Raw genomic sequence first — 20,581 nt, 5'->3', positions numbered from 1 at the left:
GTGAGAATGATTATACGAATGCATTGCTGCACGGTTTAACAGAGAAATATACACCACTGCTCACTTCACTTTTAACAAGATCTCAAGAAATCAATATAGCTGAGCTTGAGGGGGTACTGTTTGCACATGAAAGCATGATAGAAAGGTTTAGGAAGCTAGAGCTAGGCCAATTCTTGTAAGCTAATGCTGCTGAATCTGGTTACATAAGCCAGCTTAATTAAGAAAGGTCTCAAGATAGATTTAAAGCAAACTTTGTTTAGAGAGGAGTGTTCAGAGGAGGCTTCAGATGCAGAAGACGATTCATGAGAGGAGGAAGGTAGCAACAAGGCTTTGGTATGAGTCAGCCACAATATACAAAAAAAAAACACAAGCCTAGGGTTATAATAGGCCTCAGAATTATGAAGCACAAGGCCATGGAGTACAAGGCTATGGATGAACACACAATTATGAGAGACAAGGGTATAAAAGATTGCAAGTTTGCTTTCAATGCCAATTGTACAGTAAGTTTGGTCATACAACAAAATCGTGTTTGTATAAATATGAGGATGCTCTATCACCATCACAAGGTCAACACACAGAAAGGGACTCAGAAATAGTTCAATCAAGTGAGTAGGCAAGAGCAAACTTTAGTAGTGTTCTAATAAATCTTGCAACAATCCATGACTCCATATGGTACACTGACTCAGGAGCGACACACCATATGACCTCAAATCCAAAAACTGTTGTTGAAAAAGAAAATTATGCAGGCATTGATCAAGTGGTGGTTGGTGATGGAACAGGTTTAGCCATAAACTGTGTTGAAAAAGCTTACTTCAAAACTAATTTAAGCTATAATAATCTAATCATGCATAAACTATTACTTGTACCTGATATCACTAAGAATCTACTTAGTATCTATTAATTTTGTTGTAATAATAATATTTTCTTTGAGTTTCACTCTCATGACTGCTATGTTAAATCTCATGATACTAAAGAAATATTTCTAGAATGGGGTGTTGACAAAGGAATGTATAAATTGTTCAAGTTCTACCTAACTTACTCACCATCTACATTACTAAGCTTGGTGGAGTTAAATTCAAATAATTACATGCTTTAGCATGCTAGGCTTAGTCATGCCTTAGCTACTGTTGTGTTAAATATTTTAAAGTATTGTAATATTTTCCTTTCTTCCAATAAATATGTTTGTAGTTCTTGTTGTATTGGTAAGTCCCATTGCTTACCCTTTTCTGAGTCAAAAATAGTTTATTCTACTCCTTTGGAGCTTGTCTATTTTGATATCTAGGGCCCTGCTGCAATTTCTAATTCTAATAAAAATAACTACTTTGCTAATTTTGTTGATGCTTACTCCAAATTTACATGGTTATATTTTATTAGAAGTAAAGCTCAATTGAAGTTAGTTTTTTCACATTTTCACCACATGGCTGAATTTCAGTTTAACACTAAGTTGAAAATATTTCAAAGTGACAATGTTGCAGAATATGTCAGTGTTTTAAAGATGCTGCAAGCACAAAGCATAATTCATAGATTCTTCTATCCTCATATTCATCAGCAGAATGGTATGATTGAGAGAAAGCACAGGCATATAGTTGAAAAGGGGTTAACTATATTGGTAGCGGCTTCCATTCCTATTACATTTTGGGGAGAGACATTCACAACAGTAGCCCAATTAATCAATGTTCTTCCAACTCTATTGTTGAATGGCATGTCACCAGTTGAAAAATTGTTCAATAAGTATCCTCCATATGCAAATTTGAGAGTGTTTGGCTGTCTATGCTTCCCTTATCTTAAACCATACAACAAGCACAAGCTTGATTTCAGATCAACTCCAAGTGTGTTTATTGGTTATGAAACTAATCACAAAGGGTATAAATGCCTGAGACCATTAGGAAGAGTGATAATCACAATACACGTGATATTTGATGAATCTAAATTTCCATTCAAGGATCCAACCTTAGAATTCAGTGTTGCAAATCAAAACAGGCAGCAATCACCTAACTATACACCTTTACCACCACTTCCCATTATCCCTAACTCTTCCCCCATCAATTCACCACCCTTATTATCCACTCAAGTTCCAATTACTTCACCGGCTTCAAATCCTCCAACCTCATCCATTCCATCTCTCTTGCCACTCAATTCCTCCTTTTCACCCCCTGTTTCTGTACCAATTTTCTCATCCTCAGTTTCACTCATCTCTATGTCTTCTTCATTCAATCACCATAACCAATCACTATAATCCATCACATACAACCCCATCTGACACTTCGATCTTAGTTTCTATCTCAAACTTGGAGATTGTTCTTTCGTGGGCCTCCAACGACACAGTACACCAAGATACAACAAATGTTCACCCCATAATCACTCGCAGCAGGTCAAGCTCCATAAGATTGAGGGACTTTCAAGCTTGTGTTGAACCAATGAGTGTTAAACAAGCCTTGGCTGATCCTCTATGGAAGGCCACCATGGATGCTAAATTTGATGCTTTCTTAAAGAATCGCTGCTGGAAGCTTATCTCATTACTCGTTGGCCGATAGGCTATAGGTAGCAAATGATTTTTTAGACTCAAGTATAATGTTGATGGCTGTTTGCAGAAACACAAATCATGGTTAGTAGTCCAAGGATTCTCTCAATAGCCAGGTTTTGATTTTACAGAAACATATAGTCCTATTATTAAACCAATTTCATTTGTATCATCTTGACTATAGCTTTAGCAAGGTCCTGGTCTATAAGATAGTTGGACGTAAATAATGCTTTCTTGCATGGAGAGCTCACTGAAGATGTATACATGTGGCAGCCACAAGGATATACAAGGGGAGAATCCTAACCTCGTGTTCACACTCACCAAGCCCCTATATGGGTTTAAGCAGGCACCACAAGCCTGCTCCTATAAGCTCTTTATAGCACTTCAAAATTTGGGGTTATCAGCCACCAAATCAGATGTGTCTGTCTCTGTGAAGCATGATCACTCCTCCATCACCTATGTTCTGATCTATGTTGATGATAGCATGGGTGATTTGCATTATTTTATGGGTATTCAGGTGACAAGAATGGATGATGGAGGCTTAATGATGACTCAAAGAAAGTATGTTCAGGATCTATTGGCAAATGCTAATATGAGTGGCTGCAAATCGTGTCACACACCACTCTCCTCTACTGTAAAAATTAAAGCCACAAGTGGTGTACCCTTTGACAATCCTCACTTGTATCGATCTGTTGGTAGCAGTCTTCAGTACTTGACTGTCACCAAACTTGATTTGGCATATAGTGTCAACAAAGTAGCTCAGTTCATGCCAAACCCCCCTGGAGTTTCATTGGAAATTGGTTAAGCAAATTTTACAGTATGTAAGTGGAACAACATCATATGGTCTAAGACTTCACAAAGGCTCTTCATTGAAGATTACATCATATTGTGACTCTAATTGAGCAGGTGATCCAAGTGACAGAAAATCTATTGGAGATTTTTGTGTCTTTTTGGGAAGGAATTTGGTCCCATGGCATTCAAAGAAACAAGGTGTGGTAGCCAGGTTGAGTACAGAGGCAGAATATGAGGCCTTCGCAAATTTGGTAGCTGATATGATTTAGATTAAAGGTCTCATTGGTGAATTAAAATGGAGTGTGACAGAAGTACCTATGGCTTACTCTGATAATTAAAGTGTAGTGCTTCTAGCTATAAATCCTATTCTCCATTCAAAATTAAAGCATTCCAAGATCGACTTGCACTTTGTGAGAGATTATGTGTCAAAAACAGTGATACAGGTAAGTCATGTACCAAGCATAGTTCGAATTGCTGACACGTTCACAAAGGCACTCCCCTCAATAGCTTTCATTCTACTTAGAGACAAACTCAAGGTGAAAAATTCGTCAAATTCAGCTCTCTTGAGTTTGCGGAGGCATGATAGAGTGTGTGAAGAACAAATACCCAGAGAAGAGCAAAGAAAGAGAAGCGAAAGCAGTTAAAGGTTCTTTTACAAATATGCTGAACTGTCCAGTTAGTTACATAATTTCTTTCAACTCTTTTTAGATAGTTTCCATCTCTATTTTGTCTATATATACACTTACATTGTATACTGGTAAAGTTGATTTTGCTTAAACTTTAAGAATAAAAACCAAATTCTTCTATTTTTCTCTCTTTTCTCTCTTCTTCATTTCTCTCTTTTGATCTCATTTTCTTCTCACTCACTAGTCTCTGGTACTCTCTTCACTATGGATCTATAATTTTTCTTAGCATGAGCATGAAAAACATATTAATTACTTCAGCTTTTACGTTGTATTGAGAAGATGAGAAGATGAAACAAAAAAGAAAAAATAAAGAGTTAAAAAAAGAAGATGATGATGACGACGAAGAGGAGGAAGAGTGAAAGTTTTTAATTGTGTAGAATTTATCAAAAAAATAGCACCAAAATGTTCTAACTGTGACACAAGAAGTTTCTTAATTTTGAGAATGTGAAAGAGAAAGAGGAAGATAAAAGTTTTGAACTGTGCAGAGTTTATAGAAAAATAGCACTAAAATTTTTTAATCGTGACAAAAATTTTTTTTTTAATTTTCATATTAAAAAAATTTAACCGTGACATAAAAAATTTTTAACCGTGTCATTTCTAATTAAATGATGTACTTTTCTTATCATTGAACTAGTTGAATGGAATTAAAATCATATATAGTAGGTCCAGTCATTCATATGTTATTTATAATAAATTGATGTATTCTTTTGTTCCAAACACAATTGAAAGTATTTTGTTTGTTGAGTAAATTAAGATTTTGGACTTGTCATTCTTTAAAAATTTGTTACGTTATTTATAAAAAATTTATGTGTCATTTTTAATTAAATACTGTATTTTTATTTTCACGTAATTGATTGTATAGTATTGAACTAATATATATAAGAGATTTAGCCATTTTTTTGTCATTTGTAAAAAATGATATGTCGTTTGAATCTAATACCTATATTATTTAAATATATTTTATTGGTTGAGTGAGTCAATTTTGGAATGGTGATCTTTTGAAGTTTTCTTGTGTCATTCACCAAAAAATTTGGTACCATTCACGGAAAGCTCATGTGTCATTTACAACTAAATGATATGTTTTTATTATCGTTAAACTAATTGTGTGATATTTAACTAAGTAGAAGAAGAAGATGATGATAATGAAGGAGCATGAGGAAAAAAAAAGAAGAGAAGAAATTAAATGGGAAAAGAAGAAAGAGGATGATGAGAAGGAAGAGGTGACTATGACAACAATGATAATAAAGGAGGAAGAGGGGAAAAAAGAAGGAGAAGAAAAAAAAAAGAACCAGCAATAGCGTACATATGAAGAAGAAGAAGAAAAAATGGGTACAAAAGAGAAAAAAAACACACGCACAATAATTTAATTGGACTTTGTTATAAAATTACTTTGCTATCTAACTTTTCTTAACAAATTAACAACGAACGCTACAAAAAAATTTGGTAATTACATCAGTTTTTTTGGCATTTACAGTGGTTTGAACCGTCATTATTACTAAAAACGGCGGTTTCAAAAAACAACGTAATCCCAATGCCATTCTGGTTATTACGACGGTTTTAAAAAATGCCACAATTTTTCGGATTAAATTGGCGATTTTTTATATGATAAAATGGCGGTTCTAACCGCCGTTATATCCAAATAAAACGGTATTTTTTATTAGTTAAAACGATGTTTTAAAGCGCCATTTTTATCAGGTTAAAATCACATTTTGTGTTGTTTAAAACGGCGTTTATAAACCGCTATTTTTACCGGGTTAAAAAGGCATTCTTCGGTTGGTTAAAATGGCGTTTGAAACCATCATTTTTACCGGATTAAAATGGCATTTCGTGTTATTTAAAATGATGTTTATAAATCGTCGTTTTTATTGGAGTAAAAGAGCATTCTTTAGTTGGTTAAAATGGCATTTGAAACCACTATTCTTACCTAGTTAAAATAGAGTTTCGTGTTGTTTAAAATGAGAGTTACAAACCGTTATTTTTATCAGATAAAAGTGATATTTTTATTGTTTAAAAATATAATTTTAACCGTCATTTTTATCGTAAACAAAAAATATTACATCAATAAAGTGTTAAATTTATATATTACATATATATATATATATATTAAAGTTCACAATAACAAAAAATAATATTCATAAACAAAATATTAAATAAATAAAACATTAAACATAATATATGATTTTTTTAGTATTAAAAATCAAAAGTAATAATTCCTATACAAATAAAATATTAAACATAACATAATTTTTTAATTACATTTAAACTTTTGTCTTTCGTTTCACGTACATTTTCTTCTTTGTTTTAATTTCAGCAAAACATGACAGTACAATACAAAAAAAAAAACTATATCCTACCATAGTTGAACTTGATTTAGAATTACGGAAGGAATAAAAAAATTACCATAATTTATATTATTGCGGTTTTTTAAAAATTTTTTGTTAGTGAAATATACTTTTTAAAAGTCCCTTATTTTGAGGGGATATGTTAGTGAAGTGTACTTTTTAAAACTTTTTTCAAATTGAAAAGTAGTTATGCAAACTGAAAAATAGTTATGCCAACTCACCCTTAGATAGTTAAATCCTCAACCAACTTGTATCATCACACCCTTCACACATCATTTAGCTTCTGTTTATATACATTAGCATTGTAATCTTTTACTTTACTTTTCAATCACTAGACAAGGCATAATGGGTATCCACAGGGACGGAAACATGCCTCCACCCCACCTCCATATCCAGTCCCCGTCTCCGTCCCGTTCCCGCCACGGGTAACGGAGACTCTATATCCGTCGGGGATCGGAGATTCCACGGATATCCTGGAATTTTTAAAAAATAAAAAAAAAGAAAAAATGAAAAAAATGAAAAATCCATATCAATCATCATGTTCCTTGTCTCTAAAGATATTAATAATGTTAACAACAATAAAGACATTAATATATTCATAGTCTCCAAAGACATTAACAACAACAAACAATATCAAATATATCTATAAAACCACCAAAGTATCAAACATATCCAATAACTACAAAGCATAATTCATCACATTGTAGAATCCTCAAGCCTTTTTTATGATGTAATGATAGTGATGGTAGATTTCGATTTGTTTGAATCCTACATAAAAAAGAAGAATACAATTAAAAGTTAAAATCGTAAAATAAATCAAGAATAAGTCAATAATATGAATTAAAAGTCAGAAACTCAAAATCAGAATCAGAATCTCATTAACCTAACTTCAGATTAACCAAAAATTGACTCAGAAATATAAATCAAAATTAGAAATCAGAATCACATAAACCTAACTCAGAAATATAAATTAAAAAACAGAAATTCAGAATCAGAATCGCATTAACATAACTCATAAATATAAATTATAATTAAATTAGAAATCAGAAATCATAATCTCATTAACCTAACTCCAAATTAATTCAAAATTGACTCAAAAATATAAATAAGAATTAGAAATTAGAATCACTTCAACCTAACTCAGAAATATAAATTAGAAATAAAAAATTCAAAATCAAAATCTCATTAACCTAACTCCAGATTAACCCAAAATTTATTCAAAAATATAAATCAGAATCATATCAACCTAACTCAGAAATATAAATTAGAAATTAGAAATTCAGAATCAGAATCTCATTAACCTAACTCCAGATTAACCCAAAATTGACTCAAAAATATAAATCAGAATCTAAATCATAATCACACCAACCTAACTCAGAAATATAAACTAAAAATAAAAAATTCAGAATCAGGATCTCATTAACCTAACTCCATATTAACCCAAAATTAACTCAGAAAAATAAATCAAGAAGACGACGACCGGCAACGACGCGACAAGGAGAAGAAGACGACGTGGCCGTGATAGTGGGCTCGAGAGGTGCACTGAGTGACCGAGCTACTCAGGGGGTGGGAGGCGGCGCTAGGGACCGAGAAGGTAGAAGGTGGCGGTCGGCGGTGTTCGGAAAGGAGACAGGAGAGGCTGAGGGTTTGACAAGGAGCGGAGAGGAGAGGAGAAGAGATTCTCTGCCTCTGAAGCAATGAAACACCGAAGCGTTGAGTATGTGACGGCTAGAGTTCTTCTTCAATGGCTCGCATATGTTATATATATTAGGAGTATTTTTGTCTTTTCACATAAATAGGGATTTACCGGGTCTCCACGGGATGGGACCCTCTACCCCCACCCCGCCCCGTTTATTACGGGACCTTGTCTCCCGTCTTCACAGGTAGAAATTAGTCCCCTACCTGTCCCCGTCAGGCAAATTCTCACGAATATCCGCCTCACCGAAAATTTTTACCATACCTATCAATCACGGTAATTTTACACATTCTATCAACGATAGAAAACTGTTCTCTTTTTTTCTTCTCCACTTTTTTTCTCTCTAATCACTTGCTTTCATTGTAATTTAATTTTTTTTTTATTGAGTTACTGATACCAATCGCCTTATTAAAATTTTAAACCTATTTTTTTTAATGAAAAACGATGAAAGAATTTTATATTTACATCAATATATTCATCCTAAACACAACTAAAGTTCTTATTTATTTATGCAACAATTCATATAGATTGAAAATTAAACAACATCCAAAATTGTAATTGGAAACGTGATTCTGTATTAAGTAAGATAAATATTCTCCTAAGCTTTGGATATTCATTCCATTTTCAGCTTTGACTTTTCTTACTTCTTTTTCTATGTCATTTTGGGATAAAATTTGCTACCTCCAAGCTAATCTAAGTCTTTGTTTCAACAAAATTAAAAGTAAATATTAAGTATTTATGTGTAGCTTCGGGGGAAGCTTCACATGGAACAAAAATTTCCTCCCTCATACTATATTACTTTTCATGTTTTCATAGTTTTGTAAAAGGAGCAAAAATAAATAATCCCTAGCTGACATCTATGTATATATAGCAATCCAAATTAAATGAAAATCCACTTATATTTAATTTAATTTAATTTAAATCAGTTTTCCCTCCTTATTAATGCAAACATAACAACACTTCTTCCACACGTGGTAGGGTTCAAGATATCATAAGAACGCACGCAAGCTTAATAAAACACTTTAATTTGGATTTGAGTATTTTGACCAACACAAAAAGGCCATTATATTCCGTTACATATTTTCCATTTTCTTGATTAAGGTTCAGTCTTCATAGAACTTCGATGTTCGAAGTGGACTTTTCTTCTTTCATTCTCTCTCAAATCTAATGCTTCGTTCTAACCCCCACACCTCACGCCATAATTTTCTCTATAAATTGGATCACATTCTCTTTCATTTTTCCTCACATCACTTCTTTAGCTACTCATCATAGAGAATATAAATATACACATTAACAACACTCACGTTCATATCCATTGCTACCTCTATTGTACTATAGTTTTATATAGTAACCTTTATTAAAAAAAAAAAAAAAAAAACATCATGGGTCACCAACGACTTTTGTCCAAGATTGCAACCAATGACAAGCATGGAGAGAACTCGCCATATTTTGATGGGTGGAAAGCTTATGATAGAAACCCATTTCACCCAACAAAAAATCCTCAAGGTGTTATCCAGATGGGTCTTGCTGAAAATCAGGTATATCTATGCATATAATTATATTTTTTTAATTTTTCTTCTTCTTCTAAAATTCATATAATGGGAGGAAAGTGTTGCATGCTTGAGAAGTTGACTAATATAATATAGCTTTAACTAATTTTCTTTTAAACTCATATATAGTATTCTATAATATAATAATATATGATTTTCTGCTGGCTACAATATCATGAGATGAAGTTTGCATGCTTGACAAAGTTGACTAATATATTTATTGTCTTTTATTTTAATTTACAGCTTTGCTTCGATCTTATTGAAGAGTGGATAAGGAACAATTCCAAAGCTTCCATATGTACTCCTGAAGGAGTGCATCTGTTTAGAGATATTGCTAACTTTCAAGACTATCATGGATTGCCACAGTTCAGAAAAGTATTATTATTATTATTATTATTATTATTATTATTATTATTATTATTATTATTGCCACCTAGCACTTAAGTTAATTTCACAATTCACAATCATAATGATTATTCATAAATATAGATACTATTTCCATTTCAAAATATTTGTCAATTTATATTAAATAAAGTAACACATTTAAAAAAATAAAAAATATTATTTATATATTAAAATAAGTTAGTATACACATAGCATAATTTTAAAAAAATTAATAATATATTTGTTAACATAGATTTAAAAAAGAAATTAAACGATCACACATAACAATATTTTAAAGAGTAGTAGTATAACTAGTTAGAAAATCAATTTTTTTCTGCTAATATACGCTAATATTTTAAAATTACTTTTAATTTAAATTTTAAACTCTAAAATTCAAATCCTGAATCATAAATTCTAATTTTTTTTAAATCTAATATTAAATAATTAAAAATAAATTCCTATACTTATTGTATTTAAAATATTTTTGAATGCAGGGTGTGGCGAATTTCATGTCAAAAGCAAGGGGTGGTAGGGTCAAATATGATCCTGAGCGTATATTGATGAGTGGAGGAGCAACAGGTGCAAATGAATTAATAATGTTTTGTTTGGCTGATCCTGCTGATGCATTCATGGTTCCCACTCCTTATTATCCAGCGTATGTACCCTCACTTTCATCATCATATATATATATATACTATACTACTATATAACTTCATGTTCATGTTCATGTTCATGTTCAATGCATGCACACACATCACCCATCATCATATCAAAGCTTTATTTTAAAGGTGGTTGGCAGCAGAAAGTTCATTAACTATTTTGTTTTGTTCAAAAGGGAATGAAATTGGGATATTATTAGTGGGTTCATTAAAGTGCCATTTAATTAATACTATTCTTATAACAATTTTGATTCAAGTTATTTATAAATAAACTTATATAAAACAAAATACGAGTACGTTTTCAGCTAGAAGTAATTAAGAGCAATCTAAGTATAAAAATCAACAAAAAAACAAAAGTAATCTCTATATAGATCTTACCTGAATAATATTCCAATGTAACAATCAAACTAAAAATCATGACAATTAATAAAATGGATCTTTTTAACTTATTATTTGGAATATAGTCTTTTTTATTTTATTTTATTTTTATATTTTTTTTAGTGCGTAAGGTAAATTATGAAGAGCAAGTTGGTATAGTCAATTTTTAGGTCAAGTTTTGACATTTTTCCTAAAAAAGAATGTTTTTAGTAAGTGCTTGAGTGCTTCAGATACTTTTAAGAAAAATAATAAAAAATATAATTTTCAACTTATTTAGAAATAAATAATTTATATTTAGATTATATATTGCAACTATTATAACCGTATTCACATTCACAATTCTTACTCATTTTAAAATTTTCTTATATAGTAATTGATAAGTATATTTTTACAGTTAATTTTACATAAAATTTTATGTGAAGTTGATAGTTGAGAACTGTTAAATTATAATTTAATTAAATTTATTAAATTATTTAATAATTTTTAACTATTAACTTTACATGAACATAAAACTAATCGCACTTGAATTTTTACCTATTTTAAATAGAATCTAAGGTTTAATAAAGATGAAAAATTATAAGAACATTAGTAAATATAATTAAGCACTCGCAAAAAGGTTCAACTTTGCTAGGCGCTGCTCTATTGCCTTATAGGTCAACAAGCATGCGTTCTTCATATTGTATATGATTACATGTAAATCCAAATTAGAGATTTGATAAAAACCCTAGTTGAGTGGTACACTTGGCATTGACTTTTAATTTTGAAACCAGGACCACCTTATATAAGAGTATTAGTATTATATGTCATCTTTTGTCCACACTTGAACATAATAGAACCAAATCGTACCATATACACATACACAAATATAAAATAATATGCTATTGGAAATATTATTGTACGATTCATACACCTTTATGAGGCACAAGCGAATTCCAACTTTGTTAAAGAAATTTTCATGGCATGCGTGCTAGCTAGCATATATGTATTTATATTATACACTATCTTTAGAACAATTTTCATAAAATCTGTCAAAGTTTCTTACCAGTTTAAAGTCAATTATTCGTCAGAGGAAGAAATGACTTTTAATAAATTAATTTATGTGTAGAAAAATCTCTATTGTCAACTTTTTAAACCAAGGCCATTCATTCTATTCTCTAGTCTCTTCTTTGACCAATACGGTCACAGTTCAAAACAATTTTATTAGTAGTTGTGGACTTATGGTCAATGTGAAAATTTTAATTTACATGTTCAATTAAAAAAAGTCTAAGAGATCAGTATTTTTATTAAAATTTAGCCAACATTTAATTATTAAAAAAATGAGTAATTTTACATCATTAAAAATATTAATAATAACTAATTAATGACTACAAATTATAAAATTTACTGTTCCTAACACTCTTCTTAATTTTAATCACTTATCTTAACTCTCTTTTAATAGAGAAAAATAATTTTTAAATTTTACTGTCATAAAATTACTTATTTTAAAAATTTATATTCACTGATAGTAAATTTTGCATGTTACGATTTTATTCGCAGATTCGTGCGTGATCTTGGTTGGAGAACTGGGGTGCAACTTATTCCTGTTCATTGTGATAGTTCTAACAATTTCAAAATAACAAGAGAAGCCCTTGAAGAAGCTTATCGTGAAGCAAAACAAAACAACATCAATGTGAAAGGTTTGATCATAACAAACCCTTCCAACCCTTTGGGAACCACATTGGACAAAGAAACCCTTAAAAGCCTTGTGAGGTTCATCAATGAGAAGAACATTCACTTAGTTTGTGATGAAATTTATGCCGCCACTGTTTTCACCACTCCAAGATTTGTGAGTATCTCTGAAGTCATGCTAGAAATGGAGTGCAAGAAAGAACTCATTCACATAATCTATAGTTTATCAAAGGATATGGGGTTACCGGGTTTTAGGGTTGGCATTGTTTATTCCTACAATGATGATGTTGTGAGTTGCGGCCGAAAAATGTCGAGTTTCGGATTAGTCTCTTCTCAGACTCAACATTTTCTAGCATCGTTACTTTCTGACGAGGATTTTATCGACAGATATTTAGAAATTAGCAAAAGGAGGCTCGCGAAGCGTCATAGTTTCTTCACGAAAGGGCTCGAAACGGTTAACATTACTTGCTTGCCAAGCAATTCAGGACTATTTTGTTGGATGAACTTGAGGAGGCTATTGAAGGAGAAAACTTTTGAAGGTGAAATGAAGCTTTGGCGTGTGATCATCAATGAGGTGAAGCTCAATGTTTCACCGGGGTCAAGTTTCAATTGTTCCGAGCCTGGTTGGTTTAGGGTTTGCTTTGCTAACATGGATGATGAGACTGTGGAGGTTGCATTGAAAAGGATTAGGGCTTTTGTTGGGAGAGAAACTAATAATGGGAAAAGGGTTGAACTCAAACGTTGGAAAAGCATTAATACTAATAAGTTAAGGCTAAGCTTCAACTCTAGAAGGTTTGATGAGAATGTTATGTCACCTCATTCACCAATGCCTCACTCACCCCTTGTTCGTGCCACTTAATCAATTATTGAGACCCTATTTAATTTGTCATGAACATAAAAAATTATATACCTTGTGTCAAGTGTAACTACATTAAAAAAAAAGCTTGATATATGTATGTATCCAGCTATCATGTTGTTCTAAATGTTTTTTACCCATTTGTTTTATGCTAGGAAGCTTTCTAATGGGATTATAATATTATTAGCGTAAAATTATGTATGCTAATTATTGAAGTGTATGTATGTATGTGTGTTGGCCTATATATTCATGGAGGCCTGGCCTGATTCTTCTATTTCTACGTTAATGAAAGAATTTCCATTATTATTCTACTATTGTCCTTTTTCTTTGTAGATGTTGCATGCGTGGCTTGATAACTCTCCATATGCCTCATAACAGTTATATTCTACATATATATTATAAAGAGAAAGTAGTAGGAAACTACACTTTTTAACTAATAAAATAGTCAACAATTAATTATTAAAAAAGTATAAAATTAAAAATAATAAAGTATTTAAAATTCAAGTAAAAAAAAACTTTGAAAATGAAATAAGGTAGAACGAATTTAATTATAGAATTTAAGATTTAAAATTTAAAATTTGTGGTTTAAAATTTAAGATTTATAATTTAAAATTTATGATTTAGAATATAAAATTTATGGTTTAGAATTTAGGGTAATGGTGGTTGGCCGATGACGGATTGCCGGCGGTGGCCAGCAGTGGTTGACGGTGACTGATGGTGGCGACCGTGATGATTCATCGTGAGTGGATGAAATTGTTGTATATAAAAAATTGAAAAAAGACAGAAGAATAACTGAAAAAAATATTATTTTTATTTTTTAGACTTGTTGATCAATCCAATACTTGTTGGTCAGCCATTCAACCAAGGTTTTAAGTCTACTAATAGTTCGTTACATGAAAAAATTTAGAGAGTCAATTATAGTATAAACCAATTAAATTATTTTTTTATTTTAAAATTTAAAAAATTAAGATAATAAAAAATATTTTTTATTTAGTTTATAATAAATCTGTTTTTCAATTAGTTGATTAAAATTGGTTTTATCTTTAGTTGGTTTTCTAACGAAATTGGAGTTATGTATACTACATATTAAGGTTGCAAGAATACATGCTTCAGCGGTAACATATGTTTTGTGATAAATTCTAAGAATTCTAAGGTATTATTTACGTGTTTGGAAGATATTTTCATTTTTCTTGAATGGCTAAGAGTGATATAATTCTTTATTTTTTTATCTTTGCAAATATTTCCCTCGAGATCTTACTTTTTGTCCATTATGTGCCCTTAGGTCATACATACTTTCCTTCTCTAGGAGGAAGAGTGGATAAACTCTTCCTAACATAGTAACATGTACGAATCTTCATGAAGAAATAAGATAAAATATGATGAATGATGGATGATTCTGTGATGAAAGAATAATAACTTCTTATCCTATATATAGAAGAAAGAATAAGCTCCTTTTATCTTATTAGAGTATGTGAGAACTTTTCCTATATAGTGTACCCCGACAATGTTCCATCTCATAGAATTTTGAATTGCACTATAATTATATTTGCGGTCGAATTATCATTGGACAGATAATCATTATCCATTCATGATTAATTTATCCATATAGTAGTTAACACTTAACAGCTTTGAGTTACCTAAAAAGAATATAATATTTTTGTCTTAACCAACTAAACCATGCATGCTATTGCATTGATCATTTATGTAGTTTTTCTTTTAGTCTTGTTAAGTATTTTTATCCGTCTAATTAAATTAGTCTAAACTCAACAAATAATATTTATAGATATACATATAAAATTACATATTTTTTTATAAAAAAATATCAAAATTTTTAACTAACACAAAATTTTTAATTTTAATACAAATTTTTGATACCAAAAATTTTTAACGTTCTGAACTTAATGTTACAATTCTTTTTTTTACTTTTTCTTATTCTTATTCTTTCTTTCTTTTTTTGTGCAAAAATTTTATATTTTTATTTATAAAATTACGTATTTTTTCTTCAAATATTTTTTTATTTACTGTCAAATAAATAAATTGTAAAATTCTTTTTTATTTTATTTATTTATTTATTTATTTTTATTCTTCTTAAAAGATAAAATAATAAGAATAATATAAATGTACAACAAAAAAACTATGAAAACAAAAAGAAGGAAAAAGAGAAGGAATTATTTAAAAAAATATAAAACAAAAAAATAACACCAAAATTTTTTAATCACGACAAATTTCTTAACTTTGACATTAAATTTTTTTTATCATAATACATGAAATAGAATAATATATTTTTTCTTTTCTTTTTATTCTTTTTCTTTTTTCTTTCTTCCTATAAAATTTTTATATTTTTATTTATAAAATTATTTATCTTTTTTAAAAAATTTTGTGTTTATTATATTGTTAAAAGGATAAACTAAAAAATAAAATAAAAAGTTGCATAAGAAATATTTTTTCTTTTTTTGTTAGATTTTTTTTATTTTTTTAGAGAGTAAAATAATAAAATTTTGTCTGTAAAATAAAAAAAATTATAAAAACGAAAAAGAGAAGGAGAAAGAAAAGGAAGAGGAGTTATTTGACAAAAATATGAAACAAACAAATAATACCAAAATTTTTAAATCGTTTGACATAAAAATTCTTTAAATTTGACACCAAAATTTCGTAATATATTTACTACTCTGATCTATTATTTCTTAGCTTTATTTCTTTTTTCATTTCTTTATAATATTTTTTCACTTTCCAATTAATTATATTATTGAGTTGCTTATATGGTGATAGACTCACCTGAAGTGATGTTTGAATTAGTTTTCGAGAGAATAACAACCTCCTTTCCTTGTTTTCTTATAGAGAAATTAAAGTATAGATAAATAATATAAATGTTGAATAATATGAATAATAGTTTAAAAAAATTAAATTAATTATTAAAAAATTAAATTTTTAATTTATTAGAATAATTAATTTTTGAATTTAAATAATTAGGGTTAGGCAACGTAACCCTCTTTTAATATACCATCATATTACATTCTTATTTCATTTTAACTTTCTTTCGCTTTTCCACTCACACTGTCATTCATTCTGATCCTCTCTTCTGCCGTTGAGCCCGACACTCTTCCACCTCCGTTGGTCAGCCGAACGCGCCTCCCCTTGCGGTGCTCAGCTCAATGCGCCTCCCACCTACCGCTCATCTACTGCTCTCGCTGTTTTTGCATCACTCTTCATTCTCCTCTTGTGAGGTCAGTAAAAATTGTACAATTTTACTCTTTTAATCATTTCTTTTTCTTCATCTAATCTTTCATCTTCATTGGTTGAAGGAGTAGCAACAGTGTTAGTCATTGTATAGTTTTTTTTACATTAATGACCACTTGAGTTAGTGATTACGTAGTTTTTACTTGAGTCAATGGAGAAGAACCTTTATCTTTATCGGTGGCCGCCGCCAGTAATTGTCAAACCGTTGAAGGAGCAGTAGCAGTGTTAGTCGTTGCATCATTTTTGCCATGGCCTTTCGGTAAAGGTATTTCAATGGATGGTCATTTTTATAGGTATGCGGATGGTTATTTTAATTCTTATGTGAATGGTTATTTGATTGGATTGAATTTAGTTATATATAATTAAAATATGTTATATGTTCAGTTCATTAAGTATACGGATGATTATTTTATCCTTAAGTGGATGGTTATTTTTACTGGGGGTGAGCGATACCGTTCATTTCTGGTTTGGAGGAGAGCGACGCCAGTGAGGGTCCTTGTTGACGTACCAACGGCGGCAAGGAGGATCCTGACGACGATGATGGCGGCTAGTTGGCGACCAAGTGATGGTGGCGACGACAGAGGACTTGAGGGTGAAGCTGATGCTTTATTAAATTAGGGTATAATGAATGGTTAAAATTTTTGAATTATTGAATAAGGTGTTTTAATCAGGTAATTTGGATGGAGTGTTTTTTTTTATTTTATTGAGCTAAATTTTCGACCTATTATTCATGTTCAAATTTTTTATTGTCTATCTAACGGAATTGTTTCTTATATTATTTGTGACTCAATACCTTTGTCGAAACTGAGTTGCATAAATAATTTAGTAACACTTAGCTTGTTATCCCAAAAACAAACTAAAAGGAAAGAAAAATTAAAGACTTATGCACCATTATATTTCTAGTCCAAAAAAAAAATTAAATAAAAAATATATTAAAAATATAATTATTTATATTATTTTTTAACAATTTAGCCTTTTAAAATAAATAGTTTCATCACAATTACTAATGCAAGTTAATTAAGCAAAAATATTAGCTACAAGCTTGTTTTTGCTATTTGTAGTAATCTTCTAATTATTGAAGATACCCTATTTTTATCTTCGGTCGGATGCACATTATTTATATATTAAGATGAAGCTAAGGGACAAAATACATTAGTAACTTTCAATTTGATGTGACTTTCCACCATGAGAGGGGAACAAATAGCGACCCACATATGACTATGGAAAACATCATACAAGAGTGTTGTTTCAAAACTTTAGATTATATACTTGTCGTTTCCCGGCAACCAAAACCGACCCTTTTAATTTTGCTGTGGATATCTTATGCACAATTTGGTATTGCTTGGAAAACCTAAATTGATTGTTCTGACCTTAAAGTACTTGACCTTTTTTTCAGAGCTTTTCTTGCCGTCTGGGACATTCTTGTTCTTCACACACTAATGATCATAGTGCAATGATAATTGCATCATATAGATAGTGGTTTTCTAATGGTACATATCCGCTTCTCTATTACCAAAAAAGGAGATTATTATTATTAGATTAATCTCTTTTCGTGGTAATATAATGAAGACATATTCTCTTATTATAATCTTTTTTACAACCATATACGTACATATAGATGTATAGAAATAATGCATATTTAGTGGTTGTGAAAATGTTTGATATGTTAGTTGTTGGCAAAAAAGTTGGATTATTTTGTCATTATATGTTTGATTATTTTACGTATAATTAATACTTGATTATTCTAAGAGTTGGTTATTTTGCTAAAATAGCATGCGAAGTAATATATATAAATTAGTACTATTTTTATGTTTATGATACATTTTTACTTTTTTTTTTTAAAGATGAGAATCCGTGCGTGTAATCTCTTAAACTACATGCGTATGTATCTAGCACTACACTAAAAATTAGTTTAATTTTTGTTGTTAAGATCTTTATTATTTGATATACTTGAAAATAACATAAAGAAAAAGAGATTTATATATACTATAAATCTTTCACAGTAAGTTTATTTAAAATATACATATATATAATTATTTATATATTTTTATTTATTAATTTAAATTTTTAAAATAAATAAAAAAAAGCGATTTGATGATATATTATCAAAATTTTTATATATAATAATTAATTATAAAAATTTGATGTGTTACTTCGAAATTAACAAAAAAAATTATTATAAGATAATAAAAAATTTATGCTTCAAATATGAAAAAAAGTTCTTGCATTAAAGAATATATGAATATATATATATATATATATTATTAATTTAAGATTTTAGGATAAATTTTTATGACATAATTATCAAACCCAGTTATATACCTAACTTTTTCTTAGTTATTAATGCCTACTAGATGAATAACCAATCGATATCATTTTAATACTTATCGTAAATGATACGGAAAAAAAAAACCAAAAAGATAAGAATTAAAATAAAAAAATAAATTGAAATTGAAAATAAAATAATAAAAAATAAAAAATAGGTTAAAATTAAATACAAAGAGAATTATTTTATTTTTTATTTAATTTTTTAATGTAATAAAAAAATTTCTTCAACTTAATTTATTTACACCATAATTTGAAAGTTGAATTAATAGAACTCATAAATTTTTTATCCAATTCTCTGATATAATAAGAGAGATATTCACTCAATCTCACTTGTCTATATCATAATTTTATCATAACACTAAAAAGTAGGGCTGTCAAACGGGCTAGCCCAGTCCATTTAGGTCCAACCCGTTAAGCCCGTGGGTTAAATGGGCTTGCCCGTTTAAACTCCTCTTTATTCGCGGGCCAGAATTTTTTAATCCGGACTGTTTATGGTCAGCCCGATGGGTTAAACGGACTAACCCGTTTATCATTTAATTTTATTTTTTGAAAAATATTTTGACAAAAAATACCATTTTTAGGTAAAAAAACCTTTAAAAATAATAATTTTTTAGTTGATGGGTCGGATTTTCGGGTCGGATCGAGAGAAATATCAACTAACAGTGCTGCTTTTTTTGAAAAAAATATAAAAAAATTAAACGGGCCACCTGTTTAACCCGTCATTTTTTTTCGGGTTAATCGGACTCAATCCGTTTAACTCGAAATTTAAACGAGCTTAATTTTAGAGGCAAAATCTGTCTATTTAAATGAGTAAATGGGATGACCCGATGAATTTAGCCCATTTTAACGACCTTACTAAAAAGTTTTTTTATATTCCTCTAATTATTTTATATGACAATTATAATAGTTTATAAGGTATTTATAATATTTTATTAGATTAAAATAAAAAAAATTTAAACTCATACATATAAAATTTAATTTAATAACTAAATAAATAAAATTAAAATATATTAAATTAGACTGAATATTTTAAAAAATAAAATATATAATTTATGAATAATATTTGAATTTTTTATATCAGCAATATTTAAAACACTTATCGCTAAATTTTGTTGATGTTGATCAATTTGAAGAAAGGAACATGCATGCATCCACGAAGAAATTGCATGAGAATGGTAAAGTATATATATGTGCCTCCTTGAAAGTGATCTTACTGGTTCCCTATTTAAACTGTTGCAGCATATGGCTGGTAATTTATTGCGATGTCTTGATTTTGATGGTGATTTGGCCGACAAATATAAACCTAAAGTTCCACGTAGCTTGTTGGGTTTACAGGCATTTCATTCTTCTTAGTGGAGTGGGAAAATATATAATGTTATCATTTTTCAAACATGTTTTAGATACTACTGTCCTAAACTATATTTGGGACCCGCTAATAATAATACATAATAATTCAGAATTATTGTTAAACTATATGATTATAT

The 20,581-nt window shown here is 29.7% G+C and overlaps 1 protein-coding gene across 1 annotated transcript; it reads left to right on the top strand.

Moving 5' to 3' along the window:
• Positions 1–9,150: 9,150 nt before the first annotated feature.
• On the top strand, positions 9,151–13,843 carry LOC112797527 (1-aminocyclopropane-1-carboxylate synthase 1). The gene is made up of 4 exons (XM_025840514.3): positions 9,151–9,575; positions 9,831–9,962; positions 10,466–10,626; positions 12,545–13,843. Exons 1-4 carry the CDS (start codon positions 9,420–9,422, stop codon positions 13,533–13,535), a joined length of 1,440 nt encoding a protein of 479 aa, XP_025696299.1. The 5' UTR covers positions 9,151–9,419; the 3' UTR covers positions 13,536–13,843.
• Positions 13,844–20,581: the final 6,738 nt, after the last annotated feature.

The sequence above is a fragment of the Arachis hypogaea genome, chromosome 4, assembly GCF_003086295.3.
Source record: "Arachis hypogaea cultivar Tifrunner chromosome 4, arahy.Tifrunner.gnm2.J5K5, whole genome shotgun sequence".
Classification (NCBI taxonomy): Eukaryota; Viridiplantae; Streptophyta; class Magnoliopsida; order Fabales; family Fabaceae; genus Arachis; species Arachis hypogaea.
Note: the sequence above shows the minus strand (reverse complement) of the source record. Positions and strands in the feature narration are given on the sequence as shown.